At 37.6% G+C, this 20,074-nt stretch overlaps 1 protein-coding gene across 1 annotated transcript in view; it reads right to left on the reverse strand.

Moving 5' to 3' along the window:
- pappaa (pregnancy-associated plasma protein A, pappalysin 1a) overlaps positions 1 to 20,074 on the reverse strand; it is an 83,245-nt gene that overhangs the window by 22,211 nt on the left and 40,960 nt on the right. Inside the window, exons 12-15 of the mRNA XM_065284047.2 lie at positions 9,930 to 10,037; positions 9,301 to 9,433; positions 8,903 to 9,116; positions 2,876 to 3,050 (exon numbers count right to left, since the gene is read on the reverse strand). Coding sequence (XP_065140119.1) covers positions 2,876 to 3,050; positions 8,903 to 9,116; positions 9,301 to 9,433; positions 9,930 to 10,037 — 630 coding nt within the window. The remainder of the gene's footprint in view (positions 1 to 2,875; positions 3,051 to 8,902; positions 9,117 to 9,300; positions 9,434 to 9,929; positions 10,038 to 20,074) is intronic.

Raw genomic sequence — 20,074 nt, forward strand, 5'->3', positions numbered from 1 at the left:
AAAATTGGATTGGAGGCTGTATCTTGGCCATTCTTTGATAGATCAAAATGAAACTTGGAAATCTGCTTTGGCACCATGAATTTGGCGTCCGTGCCAATTTTGGGAACAGTGCCACCTACAGGTCATGAGATTTTAAAAAATGGCTATTTGAGCTCATAACAGAAAATGATAATAATTCTGTCTGATTTTTCTAGTCACATTAGATAGTTAACGGTTCATACAAAAATGCTTGTAACTTCAAAAAAAACTTTGTCTGAAATGAATGACAATATCTCCCCTGCTGAAAAAACAGCATCAAACCAGCATGCACCAGCATGGGAATTATGCTGGTCTATGCTGGTTTAGCTGGTGGTCACCAGCATACCATCACCAAAACACAACATATGCTGGTCTTACTGGTATGACCAGCATGGGATGCTGGTGCTAATGCTGGTTTGGTGCTGGTTTAGCTGGTAATGCTGGTTTAGCTGGTGTTCACTAGCAAACCATCACCAAAACACAACATTTGCTGGTCTTGCTGGTATGCTGTTTTTTCAGCAGGGTCATCTGTCATGTTCCAACATTCTGCTAATGTGTTATTTTAGCACATGAAACCCTTTTTTTATTTGCTACATCATTTACAAATTTGATCAAATTTTGTTTAAACACGGCTCATATAATCTTATAATCAACAAATAATCATATAAAGACTGAGCTGTACAGAAATTAACGAACAGATTTGTGATATTTGCTTAAGTTTCCGAGAAATGCCTCTACAAAGTTGAGTGTGCCTGTGACTGTTGCATTATGCTAATTAGCTTAGCATGCAAATTAATTAGCATGCTAAATAGTTGCCATTCTTTTTAATGTGGCTATTCATCTATCAGGTTAACTTTAAGCTGTGTTAGTTTAGCATGTTAATCATTAAACATATTGAATAGTGCTTTTATGTGCTCATTCTTGCTTTGTAAGCCCCCATGCATAATGAGAGATGTTGTTAAGCCAAAAACTCTAAACCTTGAACTTTTGGATGGATGGGGGTTCGAATCCTGTGTGGCGAATATGTTAAACCATATGAATTAAGCAATGTTTCCCAATAAAATCAAATGTCCAAATATGCCAAAAAAGCCATATTGGCCCTGACCCTAATAATTGCAGCAAAGCAGCTATATTTTCAACATTTATTGTGTTTGTACATAACTGTGACATTGATTTATATCAGAGCACACTTAATGCACAAATGCCCGGCTCACAAACGTTTTCTTTCAGCTGTAGCTACGCTATATGAGGGATGAACCGGTGTCACTCTTCATTACCTGAACATCTAATGCAAACGTTAGAAAAAATGCAAAAGCCCCTGGACCGCTTTCCATTGGTTATCCATTCCAATCTAAGCGTAGTGTTTGCACGAAGAAAACAAACAAGGACACACACACAGGCACACAAACAAGTGAAGAGAACAGATCGTTTTGACGATAACATCATCTAAGGCAGATTTCCTGGAAGCCGTGTGACACAGCAAACTTTCTAATGATGCTCGACAAGATGCAAAAACCGACTGTCCTTTTATTTTCACGGATGCATACTGATTCGACCAGATTCGAATCATCACAGAGGGAAGCTGTCAATCAAAACATTACATCATTGCAATGACAACCAGATGAAAAGTCACTGGTGCCAAACTTGGTAAGATATCAAGAAAATAGTTACACATTCAAGACACATCCATTTAAAACAGGTTTTAATATCTCATGCCACATGACGCAATATTTTTTTTACCAGGAATGCAACTTTAGATAATCAATAGCTACAGCTAGTTGGAAATTGATGTTAGAACAACAAGGACCTACAACAACCAACAATGCAATGACTGTTGAACTCCAGCAACAAATTACTGATTTATTATGCAGACCAAGGTTATTTTATTCTGATCCCAGAACAGGCAGTCCTGCATAAATGAACGGTGGTTCAAAGTGATATTTTTGAGTTACTGCATCGAGTATTTCCTTTAACGATGTAATAAAATGGTTAATGGGGAAAACCATGAGAATTATTACAAACCTGATCATTATAATATCTAATTTACGTAAGGAATGCATTTACAGTCAAATGATAATTATTCTATACACAAAGCAAAACAATGGGAAATTATTTTATGTTGTGTAATAATGTTGATTGTCTGATAAATGGGTACAGACGTCAGAAATTATGCCGAACTGTTAATATGAAGGGTGAAAACATGTTAACTGCATGCTGCAGATCTGTAAAACAAGCCAAAACACCAGCGACTCGTTTTCAATGCATTGTTGCCTTAGCGGCATGCCATAAAAAAGCACAAAAACTATTTCTGGGTAAACAGTCGACATTAGCTATAGCAATTTTAAATAAAGGGAAAATTGGATAACATCCTAAAGGACTATGGAGGAATTCTTGTAGACTTTGAGACGTGAAACAGAATTAGACTTTGATCAACGTGATGCCCAGCCGATCCGCGACCAACGACCACCGGCTGAACCAGTTTAATCCGCTTACCCGCTTCCTATCCCTACCATGTCTATATATATAAATATATATTAATTTCTCCCAAGGGTTTTTGTCCTTCTAGGAGTTTTTCCCACCGGGTTTTCTCCTAGGGGTTTTTTTTGTCCCAGGGAGAGTCAGCCAACTTTGGCTTAACTTAGCACTTTACTGTATACATTACATTATTAATACGCTCGCTTGTATGGTTTAACGTTAGCCGCTATATTCTACTTCTTATATTATCTATTGATTTTCTGTGTTCTCCTCTACATCTACTCTGCTTTGAAACAATTAACAATTGTGAAAAGCGCTATATAAATAAAATTGAATTGAATTGAATGAGCCTGTTCAGTTTCAGATCTTTCACATCGAGTACCTGACTCTTGATGTTATCATCCCCGTGGATCTTCAGGTCGTAACCGCTGTGACATGTGACAGTGCAGCGAGCTCCGTTGTCCGCCATCACTTGCCCATCATCGCTGCAATTCACATCGGCATTCCGGATCAATGGCTTCTTGCAATCAATGGCTTCACAGGAATAATTTACACAGCTGCACACAGAGGAAATGAAAGAGAGATGGTTAAGTGCCACAGAAAACCCACTACAGTAGCCTACGTCGAAAGTGTGCTAAATATGACATTTTACATTCATGTTGTTATTTTACCATTTTATTTTATTTCTAATGTCTGATGCACAATTTGATATGTTGACAAAATAATGTAAAGGTCAGGGGCCACAAACCCCTTAAATGGCACCTATTATGCAAAATCCACTTTTACAAGCTGGTTGGACAAATCTTTGTTAGCAGTGTGTGAACACAACCAACCCAACGATGAAAATCCACTCACTTCTTTTTTAATCCCCATAATTTGATTCCCTTGTTAATGTGACATCACACTGATAAAGCCCGCCCATGGCTGTCCGCCATATCTCAATAGTAAGACCATATTTCTCAGACTGTATTCACAGGAATCAGATCTATTTTAACTAAAAGCGCTCATTGATCTTTTGGCAAAGGAGTGAGGAGCTGTAGCTCATTTGCATTTAAAGGTACAGGCACAAAAACAACGCATTTTTGCTCCCACCCAAATAGGGTCATTTTGGACATGCTATAATAAATAATTTGTGGGGTATTTTAAGCTGAAACTTCACAGACATATTCTGGGCACACCTAAGACTTATATTACACCTTTTAAACATGTGCATTATAGGTGCCCTTTAAAGCCCAAAAGGTCCTCCTTCTAATTATTTTACTATATAATGCATACGTTGTACTGAGAATCAAATTTCCCATGGTTCATTTATAATATTTCACACTTTCAGAGGCACTCCATTCACAAACAGCACTCCAGATTGTCTGACAGTCGTGTGTGTCGTAAAACTTGTGAGGAGAAACAACTGTGACAAAGTTTGATGCTTGAATGAATCAACTGTGAATTCCATTAAGTCTCCCGAGCGATGAAAAGTCATTCCTCGGACGCCTGACAGCAGAATACAAACACATCACATCTAACTTCAGCGACACACACACAATCTCTCCCTCACTATCCTTACATTAATCTTCATTAGCCTGCCAGCCGGATTATAAATAGATGTTTCCAGTATACTGTGTCTGAACAAACAAGAGTTACTAACAGCAACCAAAACTCTCATTCAGTCAATGAGATGTGATTACACCGAGGGAAACATTTACCGTAGTATTCAAACAGATCATACCAGCACAAATCACTCAATCAGGTCCTCACTAGTTAAACTTGGGTGGTATCCCTACTTAAAAAAATATAGGGCTGGAAGACTAGCTTATATCAGCTTGACCAGGCTGGAAGCTTGGCTAAGCTGGTTGGTTGGTCTTAGCTGGTCCTACAACCTGGACAAGCTATTGGGCAGCTGGTTTTAGCTGGTTGGTCTGCTGGGACCAGCTAAGAGCAGCTAAAAAAGCTTTGGCTTGTCTTTTCAGTAGTGATACTACCTAAACCAGCTAATCCCTGATGAAAAAAACTGCATCAAACCAGCATGGACCAGCATGAGAATTATGCTGGTTTGATGCTGGTTTAGCTGGTGGTCACCAGCATACCAGCACCAAAACACAACATATGCTGGTCTTGCTGGTATGACCAGCATGGGATGCTGGTGCTAATGCTGGTTTGGTGCTGGTTTAGCTGGTGCTAATGCTGGTGCTGATGCTGGTTTGATGCTGGTTTAGCTGGTGTTCACTAGCAAACCAGCACCAAAACACAACATGTGCGGGTCATGCTGGTATGCTGGTTTTTCAGCCAGGATGGCCAGCTACAGTAAACACCATGTAGAACCATCAGAAACATCCCTTTGTTTTTCTGATGCATATTGGACACCTACAGGTGCTTTCATACTGTACCTGAAGAGGTACCAAAGGTATGATGTATACTAGATAATAGAGTTTTTGTTTTGAACATGCACACTGTTACATAAAGAGCAAATGATGTGGCCAAATGAACAATGCTGGCTGAAGTTTGCTCACACAGAAGAAAGTGGCAAGAAAAAATAAAGCACTACTGGAGTCAGTCTGTAAATGCAGAGTTGGCATTTTCGTCTCTTAGCTGACCAAGTAGAATCCTGACAGATTTGGCTGCGGTCAGAGAGGGGCAAACATGAGCTATGGGTCCTGTTCTGTACGCAGGGACGCATGCGAGAAATGAAGAAATATGGTTTTAGGTTTCAGCCACATTTTCTAATGCAAGAGAACCTGAAAAGAAGCTTCTGTCGAGAGCTTGGAAACCATTTCATTGTTGTAATCCTGACAGATTTCTGCTTTGCTCACACAGTATTGGGATTTGTATATAAATAATGCTTCTGCGGAGTTGTTCAGTCCATACTGAAAAATCCAGCTAAGACTAGCATAAGCTGGTAGCTGGTTTTAGCTGGTTTACGATGGTCCTCCCAACCTGGCAAAGCTGGTCAAGCTTGGATGAGTCCAGTTAGACCAGCTTAAAGGGAAAGTACACTTTTTTTTGAAAATATGTTCATTTTTCAGCTCCCCTAGAGTTAAACATTTGATTTTTACCGTTTTGGAATCCATTCAGCTGATCTCCGGGTCTAGCGGTACCACTTTTAGCATAGCTTAGCATAATCCATTTAATCGGTTAAGATCATTAGCATCGCTGTAACATGGCTGCAGCAGTTGTAGTGATATTATGCACTACCCGAAAATAGTCCCCTTGGTTACTTTCAATAGCAGGGAACTATTTTCAGGCGCTGTGTAATATCATTGCGCCTCCTGCAGCCATGTTACAGCAACAAAGTCCTTGATTATTACGCCAGAATGTGAGTAAAGTTCCTAGCCATATCTGCCTAGAAAAGGCAACTTTTAATTTTCTAGTGGTCTTAGTACATGATGTAACTACAGAATAGTCAAGTTTTAAATAGGAAAGATATTGAAACTCTTTGGTTATTTTTAAGCGCGATGCTAATGGTCTAATCAGATTCAATGAATTATGCTAAGCTATGCTAAAGGTGGTACTGCCATACCCGGAAATCTGCTGAATGGATTCCAAAACGGTAAAAATCTAAAGTTCAACTCTAGGGGAGCTGGAAAAATAGCATATTTACAAAAAAAGTGGAGTGTCCCTTTAAAAGTGACCAAAACACATCTTTGGGCCGTGACGTACTGGTTTTCTACTAGTCTCTATGTGATATGAATTCTCATGAGTTCCCCAGACTTAAACTTTGCAATGCAGCCAAATGTTAAATATTTTTGCACAAGCTTGCGTTTCAATGGAAGTCAATGGAACAAAAAGTGGTGTGATCGCCACTTTATTCTATAATGCAGGTGTCTGACCTCATATTAACTAGAAGACTACATGCAATAATTGTACATTTATCCATTTTCAGAAGTATTTATCCCATGTGACTTACAAACCCATGATATTTTGCCAAACCGGTAAATAATTGTATTGTATTTAGAGCTACATAACAATTAATCGCGACTAATCGTTTGCAAAATAAAAGTTTACATCGTTTATATGTGTGTACTGTGTATAATAATTAAGGGTGTCACAATTCGCCAAATTGTCGAATCGATTACATTTTTGATTCTAAGGTCACGATTCGATTTGATTCTTGATTTTTACTTTTTTTTGAAAGCACAAAAATGCCATGACATTTTAAGACTAGACTTTTATGAAATATAATATCTGACCTTGAACCTGGAGATCCCCTGCCATGTTAGTCATGCTGCCAGTGGAAAAATATGGTACTCGCACACACATACCTGATAACACGAAACTTCCTGTCAGTACTTTGCACCTTAAAAACGCGCTTTTATTGAGAAATGAGAAATCAAATTTAAATTACAATAAAATTATAATTTTGGTAATAGTTGGTACTATCAAATTGATAAATGGTTCCTAACAATTGCTTCTATAATTAATCTACAGTAAAAAAATAATTGTTTTGAAGTGAAATGGCATCTGATTAAGGAAACCAAATAAATATGTACGTTACAATGCAATAATCCCTAATAATAAATAAACATAGATAATAAAAAACTAATTATAATAATAATCTAAACTATTACATAAAATGCAGAAGGCATTTCGCAGTGGGACGAGTCCTTACTAAATACGGAAAATAATATTTCATTATGCACAAATTATTAAAACATTAAAATAATTTTAAACAAATAATTGTTTAATGACTACATTTTATAATATTTAGTCATTAAACAATAATGAAAAATATTATAAAAAAACATTAGTGCACATCAGCTGAACATCATTAGCCTAAACAAGCTTCTGCTACAAATTCGAGTCATTCTATAGGTGACATTTCAGCACTTGACAAACGAATAGCGACTCGTAAGTAGCACTTAAAACCCAGCTGCGAACGATCGTTTAACGTGCATCTTTGGGAAACGCACGTAAATGAAAAACGAATGTTCGTTAAGTAGCTCGTAGAAAGCACTCTTAAGTGCTAAGTTCAATCGTTATCGGGAAACCCAGCCCAGTTCTGTCACAGACGCCATTCTGCTGTGCACGTGAGTGCTGTTTTTATTTTTGTTTCCCATGTAAAGAGCAGCTTGCGTGGTGTCTCCTGCATCTGCCATGCTATCTTTTAACTGGCTGTAGCTAGCGAAGTTAGAGGAGGTTGACTCTCAGCACTCAACACGTGTTTTTTTAAAGTTCATAACTTAATTTCGATCGATTTCTATTTAAAATCGAAATCGTGACACCTTTAATAATAATTATGCATATATAAATACACACACATGGATGTGTAATTTTAAGAAAAAAATATTTATTAAGCATTTATTCTCATAAATATAAAAATGTATTTACACATGTAAATATTTCTTACATATACTTGTATGTGTGTGTATACAGAACTATTATACACACATAGACTATATACTGTATGATGTAAACAAAAATGTTTAATTTGCAAACAATTAGTTGTGATTAATCGTTATGCAGCCCTAATTGTATTGTATTTATTGTACTTATTCTATGAGCTCATAATGATTTTCTGCCTAAATAGTAAAAAGTTTATATTTCCACAACCTTAGTGTCTAAAAGTGCACAAAGCCATACTGAATTATAAACGGCACACACGCACACAAGTAACTGTTAATATTTGGCCTAATGTTTTCTGTTATATTGCTTTGCAGGCTATTTTCTATAATCCTATGAGCCAAAACTTAGTGCCAATGTAGTGAATAAAACACGGCGCTCCGAACACATTAAACTCCTGCTGAAGTGGCATACAGTTCAGAAAAAGTGGAGAGAACATAAACCCGAAGCATGTTAATGGCCTCCGTTGTTAACAACACTGGGAATTGGGGACATGGTGTTTTGTAGATCGGGCAGTATTACGGGAAACATTTTGCCGGCGGTCAAAGGCCTCCACAGACGACTCCATACAAGACGCAAAAGTCCCGTAGCCAAAATATGAAGTGGTGTACAACATATTTGTGTGTATGTGTGTGGACCAGAGGAAGTGAAGGGGTTGTACTGTATATACAGTACGTGTGTGTCCATTTAATTGCACTGAGAGCAAAATGGCTTTAGGTGGAACGGAAGTCAAGTATAATAAACAAATATATGTTCAAAATCATTCAGTCATTGCAAACCATTGATATATTGAAAGCGATATTGTGCATATCTTGCGGCCCTTATAGTGAATCAATTATTAGCTGATTCTCAGCTTCAGAACGCTGCAGATCTTTTGAAGAATAACTGTAATGTAAAGGTGGTAAATGTGCACTGATTTATAAATATCTTTGACATTATTGAATATTCACGCAAACCAAATATGCATTCACAGTACATATGTTATCGGTGTCTGTGTTCACTAGGAATCGAATCCATGAACTTTGCATTGCCAAATGAAAAAATTGAAACCAGACATGACTACAGTGTGATCTCTCACCGCTGGCCCATGGGGTTGTAGATCTCATTGCTCTGGCAGCCGCTGATGGTTATGGGGTCGAAGAACTGGAAGGTGCGCAGGCCGACGCCGGAGATGGCCACCAGCTCAGAGCGAAACATAAGGAGGATGGCTTGGGTGTGGTAGAAAGCGACGCTCAAGTCGTGATACACCGGAATCACCAGTGGATTGGATCGACAGCTCAGACGCCAGTCACCTGGGATAGAGATGAGATGGACAGACTGGATTTTAATATCCAAGCCCCAAGCATACTTTTGTTCTCAAATATGCAAACAATCAGTCTCTGTCCCATATCTTTAAGGGCTACGCAACCAATTGAATGATGCACATGTGCTTGTTTTGTACTTCTGCCGACAGCGACAACATGCGCCAGTGCTTACCTAAACTGTGAACGTCCCCTTTAGTGTCAATCAGCTGAACTGTAACGTTGCATTGGGTTTGATCGATGTAGCTGGTGCCGTCTGCTGCCAAATGGATGATGACAGCCGCAGCGACCATAGGAAAGAAATGAGCCTGTGGAAGATCAGATCTGCTGATTGCCACATACAGAATGCAAGTGTTTGATCTATAGTATCTTCTCAATTCCCAAAAGGAAAAATTGTGACTTTCTAAAAATACATGCTTGTAAATACTGTATCGTTCTGATGGAAACCCATTTAATGAAAAAAAAACTCCAAATTATTTTCATCATAGCCTAATGAAACTTTGTCAGAGGACCAACATCTTAGCCTTTATGCATGCTGGGTCTGTGATCCACTTTTGCAACATTTTCCAAAATAAATAAGCATAAACATCATCATTATTTTAATCCAAGGCTTTTATTTTAATCAATTGCCTCTCCAAGGGCTTATTGAGTATTAAAGATTATTGAGGATAACCAAAAGTCTGATCTTTTGAGCAGACTGAATGTTTACTATTGAATAAATAAATCTACATCTACACTTCTTTATTATGACCTCCTCTTTATTTCCCGATCTAAAGCTTCAAATGAAGGAAACTCAAATCTTACCTTAAGCCAATATTGAGGATACCAAGAGATGCTCTGCGCCTCACGACATGGAAACCAGGCGTACTGAGAAACCCCATCAGACAAATCAAATACTTTGGACTGGCACGTCTGTAACACCCAAAAAATGACAAATACATTAACTTTATTTTCTCAACATTGTAATGAGTAATTTTTTTATGTCAGATGACTAAAACGTATAGCTGAACTGCGAAAAAATGACTTTCTTACTTGGTATTTTTGCCTTGTTTTTAGCACAAATATTTATAAATTCTTAAATAAAGATGCATTTTCTTGATGAGCAAAATGACACAAGAAAATAAGTTTAGTTTTGAAACAAAACATATAAAATTTAAGTGAATTTGGGCTTAAAACAAGCAAAAAAGTCTGCCAATTGGGTTAGAAAAATCTTGAACTTTTTTCTTAAACACTTAATTTAATAAATTCAAGAAAAATGTTCTTACGCCATAGGCAGATTTTTTTTTTCTTGTTTTAAGCACAAATTCGCTTAAATTTTATGTGTTTGGTTATTTTCTTAGATCATTTTGCTCATCAAGAAAATGCATCTTAATTTAAAAATTACATTAATTTAATACAGAAATACCAAGTAAGAAAGTCATTTTTGCAGTGTGAGGGGAAGGTGTTTAATTATATGTGTCGGTAAATTAATGAAGTAAATACAGTAGTAAAAAGTTCACACACATTACAGTACACTGTAAAAAGTGAAAAGTTCAACTTAAAAAATTACTTTAACTGGTAACACCTACAAAAATAAGTTTATTCAACTTACATTTTTCAACTAAAGTGAAACTAAAGTGGAATTTTAAGTTGGGAAAAAACAATTAAAGCAATTTTTTTAATTCATTCCAATTTTTTAGTTTTTACAGTGTATTAAGTAAAAATAAAATTGTAAAAATATAACTGCACTGCAAAAAAAAGTAAAAATTTTCAGTAAAAATATCTAAAAATCCTTATATTAAAATGCTTTTTCTTGATGAGCAAAATAACCCAAGAAAATAAGTCTAGTTTTTAGACCAAAAATATCAAATTGAAGTGATTTTGTGCATAAAACAAGCAAAGAAATGATTTTTTGCTTACCCCATTGGCAGATTTTTTTGCTTGTTTTATGCACAAAATTACTAAATTTGATGTTTTTGGTCTAAAAACTAGACTTATTTTCTTGGGTCGTTTTGCTCATCAAGAAAAAGCATCTTAATTTAAGAATTTTTAGATATTTTTACTGAAAACAAGACAAAAATACTAAGATTATTTTTTCTTGAAAATCATTTTTGCAGTGTGGTGTTGTTATTTATTATTTTAAGCTCATTTGTTATATATCATAAATAGCTAAAACTCTTCATCTTTCCAGAAAACACCCGCCACTCTTTCTGTTTTCTCTGATGTTTTGCTAAAATGCGCCATTCATATACATCAATCACTGAATGTAATTTTATCGTAAAAAGAAAAATGATGCGTTAACCGCACTGAAAACAATGATTTCTGTTGAGAATACTTGAAAAATAAATTTTTTTAAACCTCAGAGCCCATTAAAAAAAGCTTTACGCACCATGACATTAGACAAGGACATCATGTTTCGTCTATTTTCCTGATCATGTGAAATATGATATATGTAATCAGAGACACCATGGAAAGTACACTAAAAAACCCATAGTATCTGACCAAGAGATCTGTTGATGTGTTCTCTATAATCTGCTCCATAGGGGGAACAAAGCAAATCTTGCACTTCCAAGCAGCGTAACCGCAGGTGGAAATTCACACTGAACGGTCTTACATCAGTCTTGTGCCGGTATGAAGAACAGTAGATGTATGAAACTCGCTCAGTGTGTTTTCATCAATGATTTCATGAAGTCATTAGAGGATGAAATAAACGAGAAGCCGCTACAGATCAGCGGGTGGTGGAAGTCTCCCTGCGGACGCATAGCAGGCCGATGAAATCGCCGCTAACCGCAACACCAACGCCAGGAACGCTCAACCATCAGCCCAGTGTGAGGGGCTAAATAAACCAATAAAACAAATGATCTACAACATATCGACTCAAACCACAGGTTACTGGAATGTGAGGACAGGCCGTAAATTACAAAAGGAGCCGGAAAATTTTTTTTTTTATCGAGAGGAACTTTTTAGTATCTGTTACGGTGCTACGACCTCAATAAAGATCCTGTGGTGTTGGACAAGTGTTTTTCAGTAAGGTGGAGCGTGGACAGCTGTTGGTTGCATGCGGTTTGTCGCCTGGTTCTCAAAGCCCCAGCGAATTTTTATCACACGTCACGATGACTTTTTCCAATACTCACATCGGGCACCACGGTCAATCTCAGTAACTGGATGTTTCGATGTAAAGTTAATTTTTAAGCAAATAACCCTGAGCGCTCACTCCTTAAAACAAAGTAAGTCCGGGTTTGACGTCTGCGTCCAAGACCTAATGTAGACCATCTGTGTAGTTTTGGCGTGGACCACCCCCCACATTAAAACAGAAACATATACACAGAACCAGAGCCAAACCCTGAGATTTTGTTTGTAAATCACCACTTAAGATAAAAGGCAAATGGAAAGGAAAAACTGCATCTCCATAGTTGCCAAGTCACTGCATCAACTGAGCCAATGAACCACATTTACCTGTGCAAGTTTACCAGTCGCCATGCCCGGTGCAGTAAATTTGTAAAAACACAAAAGGAAAAGACGAAAGAATTACAGTGTGGGACCATGTAGCCAGATATATAATGGATGACTTCATTCTTTGCTCAACTCGATGCAAAATAAAACACTGCACATCAGGGTTGACTCAGGTCAGTCACCGCAAACCTCAGGGTTGCCCAATTCTCAGTACACAAATGCTTTTTTGGGAACATCTGCACGAGCTGGCAAAGAATCGAGCTCTGGATGGAGGTGCTGAGCGTCAACATTTGATTAACAGTCAGGTTTAAATGAACCACAAACAGTAAGTGTCAAAAATAAAACATGTCTGACCCTGAAATGTGAAAAGCTCTTCGTGCGTTCGCATGTAAGTTGAAGTAAATATTATCATGCATTTTATCCATAATAATAAAAATTTAAATGTACTACTTTTGCAATACGGCCCCGTGAGGGTTTTCTTCTTTTGGTCTCTATTGTTCCTAAAAGACTTTTCTCTGCATAAACAGAGAATTTCACGAAAGCGACTGTTTCTTATTTGGAATATATTTGCAAATTTGTTTATTTATTTTCCCTGCCCACATTGGATAAACTTTAACTTGTTTTTCCGGCAAAACCGGGACAAATAAGGCAGGGATTTGCCAAACGACCCAACATCTGCGAGATATTTGCCGAGACCTGTGTGAGATTCAGATCGCCATCACGACACGAAGGAAGCATGCACAGCGTTTGCGATGTCCTCTGAACGCCATTAAGTGAAAAAGATCTCTGAGAAGTGTTTCAGATGTTATCTAGGTATGAAAAATCTCCTTCACAGACTGTATATGAAAGCACTGATCTCAGAACTGTGACTGGATGAGATTGGCTTCACTCTTGAAGTTCTTCTGTGGGCATAAATGTGCGGTTGGACATTGGTCTGCAAGTTACCTCCAGATCGCATAAACAGCCTCGGTTCTGCAGACCCACACCGCACGAGCTTCCAAAACCCTTGACGTGTTAACAGTCAGCTATGTAAATGGAGGTTTATTTAATGTCCGGGCCGTTATGGGAAAACCAGTCGGTCTTTATAATGATAAATGAAATGGGAGTTGCCACAAGCTCACGATGATTCATGCAAACTTATCAATTTATTGATACAGGTACATCTCTGGTCAGAGCAAAACAGGTGAGCTATCGGCACATAAGAGCCGTAACCTATCTCATCCTCCAACCACGCTTTGGTTTGAATGCTAAGACATCACGCGTATAGCCCAACTCTTTCTTATGTGCCATCATCACGTTACGAACGGCTTCAGGGCAATGAATCCTGCGTCGTCACTCGCTGTAGAGCTCGGGCTCCTTAAACATCAGCTGGTTGAACTAACATGTGCTTATCATTAATCTGAGCACTAGCCGCTGGTGGATTCTGGTACAAGCAGCATCCCAATAGTGCCACTTCATGAACTAGATGATCCCTTCTGAAGAACTCTGTATTCGTACTTTGCCAGGTGTGGAGTATCAGAAGTACCTCGGCTTGCCACAGAAGCACCGTTACATCGGAGAGAAGGGAAAATTAACAGCGGGTTATTATTTAGAAATTTCGCTGCACCATTAGCTGCTGTGTGTTGTAAACAGAAGATTTTATTTTGGGGGAATTGAAAAACGAGAGCTGAATATTTAAAGAGTTTTCTATACCAAGAAAGTGACAAGAAGAAAACCACTATTTTCTGTTACAAACTTTCACATAGCATCTTTAGGTAATAATGATACCATAAAAAATTCAAATCCATAATTAGATTTTCAAAGATTTATAATAAAAATTTATTTAAAAAAAAAAATGCTATAAATCTATTGAATCAATATATAAATGTGCATTCATCTTTGCCATGTTATTATCATTTTGTTGACTAGTGGTATACACCGATTAAAAAATAAACATTAATGGCTTTAATCAAAACACTTACATTGTCATATTAACTCTTTCCCCGCCATTGACATTAACTCGTCAAAAAAAAAAAAAACGCTCCTCTACCAATGACGAGAATTTTCGGCTTTCCGCAATACCGCTATTATTACTATACAATTCCGCAACTTATACAACCCAGGAGTAATGCCTCAAGTGATAGAGAAAGAACTACGTGTATGTTTTAAGGATCGCTCTGAATCTGATATCATTCAAAAGTCCTTCACAAAAATTGAATAATCTCAGCTTTTTGCTCAAAATTGGGTGTTTTTGAAGAAACCTACCCATATTTGAAAAGTTATAAAAGAATGAAGGTAAAAGAGAACTTTTTTTTTTTTTTTTAAAGCAGAGGGTCTGTTCTTTCATGTGATATATTATATGTTTATATATTTAAAGAAGAATGTTTTTTTGGAAGGCATTAAACTTTTCTGAAAATCATGTAAAAGCTGGCGCTGGCTGGCAACTTTTTTTTTTAAAAAGTTTAACTTTTTTGACACCGATCAGGTGTAAAATGTTTTGGTCCTGCTTGATTTTCGTTGACTTTGCGTAAATTTTTTTTCATAAGATCCTCTGGGGTCAATGTGTTAGCATGACAGAAGCTTGATGCTGTCGAGAGAACAAGCAACAGCCGAAATTTTTTCTTCGTCCAAGTGCCTTACACGTAAATTATTAGATTTTGATGGCTCACGTTTCTTCCCTGTAACAGAAAACCACCAAAGGTTTATCAATGCCATCAAAGTATTATTTTGTTTTTCGTTGATCATGAAGTACAAAGTAGATGAGGAAAACTAGGATTCCATGAGTGCCGCCCTTATTGTTTACAATGCATGGAATGGTGCTGTGTGATTGGTTAGGCTGATTTATTGCATTCTGCAGAGAAGGAGGACTGGTGTTTATCGCGTTTTGGGAAAAAAGATGACAGAATAACACGCCGGATATCGGATGTTCCGTAAAAGGACGATTATAAAACGGGCAGTTCTGGTTCTTCATTCTGATTGGATGAAAAGCGTTATAAGCCGTGATAAAATACACCGGTAACCTCACGGTTCAGTCCGCATTACATAAGTATCACTGCGCCACTGTTACTGCGTACTGATTTATGAAAATAAAAAACAGTGTCTTTAATCATATTTTTTATTTGTCTACAATTGCACAATTAATGGCAATATCCAGGTAACTGTCAATAAATTTTGTTGAGTCATCTCGTCGATAAAGAGAAAAGGTTGTCTGAGGAGTTTATAACTCAAGTTCATACGTCCGCTATTATCCACTGGGTGGCGATCTTACCCAACTTAAACACTGACGCATTCACTCAACACTGAAAACACAACGTGTAAGTTTTGATGGCTTTGAATCTGATCTCTTACATAAGTTCTAAACACAAAAATTGAATTTGAGAGGTGATAAAAGGAACAAATGAAGGTAGGATGAAACGTTTTTTGTTCGTTTTTGTTTGAAAGTGGATGATCTGTTCTTTCATTTGATATTTTATGTTTATTTAAAGAAGATAATTTTTCTGCAGGGCATTAAACTAAAACTGGGTGGCAACTTAAAAAAAAAAAAAACGCTGACGGGGAAAGAGTTCAGCATGCTTCCAAGCATATTTGATCATCACTTCCACAGTTGCACACAGGGCCTGAAATTAACACCCGACCACGCGCCAAATGCGGGTGGATTTTGCAATTGGCGGGTAACACTGTCAATCTACCAGCCACATTGGCGGGTAGCCAATGCGAATCAGTGATGCGCGGGTCAATGTATAAACAACCCACTCCCGACCGACATTTTCAACTAACCCGCCTGGAATTGTTCAAAATAGTTTTTAAACCCGACCGACTGACCGCGGCCCGAATATCATTAAAATATTTGTCTGGGTAACCGGCAACCGCTCATTTCTTATCAACCTGTGCATATCACTGATGCAAATTGAGTGATTCATTGAGAGGATGCGACTGCTGTTTCGCAACGTTCATGCGATTGGAAAGAAGATGAGGCACTTCTCTGACTACGTTTGGATGTGCGAGTAAGTATTAAACTGTTGATGAGATGGGATGAGAATGCAATGGTGACATAGACTACAGTATAATCACAGTTGCACAGATGTGTAGTTCTGCTGTGACGGATCAGAACTCTTGGATGTGTAAACTTTAAAGAGAGTTGCGCTACTGTGTCTTATACTGTAGTATATTAACATACATTTTGCGAATAGAGTAATGAAAAACAAACGTATGTGGGGCGTTTATGTGCGCAGTTTGTGCCCCCTCCGTATATGTGTGCGCGCGCGGGTTTAAGGGCACTCAATAGGGAACATCGGAGAGACGCCTTCCTCAAAGCAAGCGTACATAAAGTCTTTCTGCTCTTGACAGGGCACATATAATAAACAAAATAATCTCAACAGTATTCTTATTCTAATAAAACATTTCGTTATGTCTTAACTTAAGTGTATGTATAGAGACTAGAGAGTCAAAAACTGTGTCTGTGATGGTCTTAAAGAGACAGTAACCTCAATTAACATACTTAAGTCTGTGTCATTAATGTTAATCAAACAACCTAAGACAAAGAGAAATTCACTTTTATAGCTCTAAAAATTATTATATTTAATTCATAAATGAAAAACAGTGTTATCATTCACTATTCAGGCAAAAAAAAACTGGCTGGTAAAAAGTCACTGTGGCAGGTGGATTTCTAAATCCACCTGCCACAGTGGCTGGTGGTCAAAAAAGTTAACTTCAGGCCCTGGTTGCACAATATCAATGTTAATGTATAAATTAGATGAATGTTGATTCATAAAATAAACACCACAGTCTTTAATCATATTTTCATTGTGTCTTTGCTGTGTCTGTGTTGGTTGGGAACTGCGCTCTGTTTCAGTCACACTTGATTCTGAGGAACTACTTTATTTGGCGGAAGAGTAATATTTGTACTAATATAATTACAACTTATTTGTGTTTTATTTGATAAAATCCCTCTAACTTTATGCATATGAAGTAACCGTTTTATAAAAGCAATAAACCCCTCGAAGCAGTGGGGTTACAGTGCATTTTATAACAGCTCCGCTTCGCGTCGTGCCTAACAATGCCCTTTAGCTGTTATAAAATGCACTGGTAACCCACTGTTTCTTGGGGTTTATTGCTTTAATTTACTTTTTAAAACTCTCCAGATACAATACTGATTTTGGCAGTAACTATTTTTTTTATTAAACTTTTCCTTTGTATTAGTCTAAAATGGCACGTTGTTAAAACTTGATTGTACTTTTCACATGCAAAATAAAAAGGCTAAATGCAAAATTAGTCCATTACAGTTACAGAATGCAAGTTGTGTCCATTACACACTGCAAAATACAGCTTTTAGAGCATTTAAATAGATCTAAAGCCCCTTTCACACAGAGATTACGGAAAATACACGGAAAATTAATCCATGATTTGTCTGGGATTAGGGGTGTAACGATTAACCGGTCAAATGCGTGTTTTCTCAATTAATGAATTGAAATGTATTACGGTGAAATCCTGGCACATCTGAACGCCAGGGGGCGCTCTCATGTAGAAACTCCCTTTGTGCCACAGAAGAAGTAGCATTTCGAACACTATTCCAGAAAATGTCTGCAGGAATATTTATACACTTTTCTTCAAATTGTTTCAGGTATTTTCATGATAATAAAGAATATTTTGAATGATTTGGTTTAACGAGTGTTGCTTTTTTAAATGCACGTTATAAACAACTCTGACTCATAATGATTTTAGATTGATAAAGACTTCCTACTGACCACATGCAGTAGTACACGCACAAGCTGTGCATGAAACACAGAATCGCAGCCTTGCGATTCAGAATCGATTTTTAAAAGGATTGAATCGTTACATCCCTATCTGGGATTGTTTCATTTTTAGCCGGAATATTTGCGTGCATACACACACATTTTTGTTTATGATAAGATCATTAGGAGCGCATGATGCGCTGTTCTGTCATGCTGGTGAATGATTTCAGCTTCAGCGCTGACAGTGACAAGTTACCTGATCTCTGCTTACATCCAGTTTGCAGACATTTTTTAGTTGTTAAAGTTAATTTGGGTTTAAATCCCTGTGTCAAAGAGCTGAACCATAACTTCTTGTTGCAATGACACGCGCATCCTCACTACGGCACGCTGCTTACGGCATTGTCACAGAATGCTTTCCGTGAATGTTATCAAGTCCTCTTTACAGGAGTGATCCCAGAACATTTACAGGACGTGTTTGTATTCATACAGAAGCCTCTTTGCCAATTTTACAGAAATTTTCTAAGACCAAAGTGCTGTTTGAATGGGGTTTAATTGTGCCACATTGTGTTCTTTCAATGCCCTCAATGCTGCAATTTTGTCATCAAACGCTCCATCAGGTCTACTCTGGTGTGCATGGAGAAACATTCCCAATGTCGCTCGATTGGGAGATGTTTGCATTTTCTGAAAAAAGCTTCTGTGATTGTCCTGATAATACTGAATCTTTCATTTTGGGACTTAATATAAACTGGACCATAATGAATGAAAGACAAAAGAAGGTAATAATGGGCTAGTGTTACTGCGGATGACCTGAATCAGGACCATCTCATCCAGGCCACACATTGAGAGGAGAAGACATTCTGTTCTCTTTAATTACACGACACATCCACGGTCTTTAAAAATGTCAGGTGGTGAGAGGAGACATTACAGTGTGCGTGTTCTCAAATGAGGCTTTCACATTCATGAAAATCTGCTCTCTTGACCTGAAGATCGGGTTGTTCTTCATGGCAAATAGCTTGAAACCGTGGCTCCGGGCCCACTGGCAACCGACGCTGAACCGCAGACCTCATCCACCCGCGCTCGCTGCCTCTCCTCCGAATTTTGTCATGCATCCCAACAGATTCCTATCGGCTACGCTCGTTTCCTTGAGGAGTTGTTTGAAGGTATGTGACGTGCCCGAACACTTTGAAGAAATAAAGCGCAGAACACAAAACAACAGCATTTCAAAGCCGCGAGCTCATCAAATGGCCCTGATACAGCCACGCCTCTTTAACTCATGTTTGCTCTCTTAGATGAAGATAAGGGCAAAGTCGCATGCTGTAGATGTAAGGATGAAGAGGATGGATGCATGGAATGAAAACATGTTTGGATCACATTTCACCCCTTATTAGTCTAATGTAACTTTTGTCTTTATGTTAACGTTTGTTTTTTCTCATCATAATTAGATTCTTTCGATTATCTTTAATTAAATAAAAACAATTTATGGCAATAAACAATTACTGTATGTAACAACTTATTTCTTCTTACAATACAGTAATGAGATTACACAAAGGTTTTTAAATAAGGCTTCATTTTTTTTTTACTGAAATGTTTTTGAGTGCTGGTTCCTATCTGTGTGCAATGGCTATTTGATTATTTTTGACCTCCCTTTGACTCATTTTTGATACGATAACATGAATGCAGCTTGCTGTTGTAACCGTACTATACAGGTGGTGGTTATATTATGCATTAGTCCTATGGATTGATCTAGAAGTGCTTATGTTGGGACTCTCTGTGTCTTTATCTGTCTCATCTCGCCCTTTGAAGAAA

This window comes from Paramisgurnus dabryanus, chromosome 5, assembly GCF_030506205.2.
Source record: "Paramisgurnus dabryanus chromosome 5, PD_genome_1.1, whole genome shotgun sequence".
Taxonomy (NCBI): domain Eukaryota; kingdom Metazoa; phylum Chordata; class Actinopteri; order Cypriniformes; family Cobitidae; genus Paramisgurnus; species Paramisgurnus dabryanus.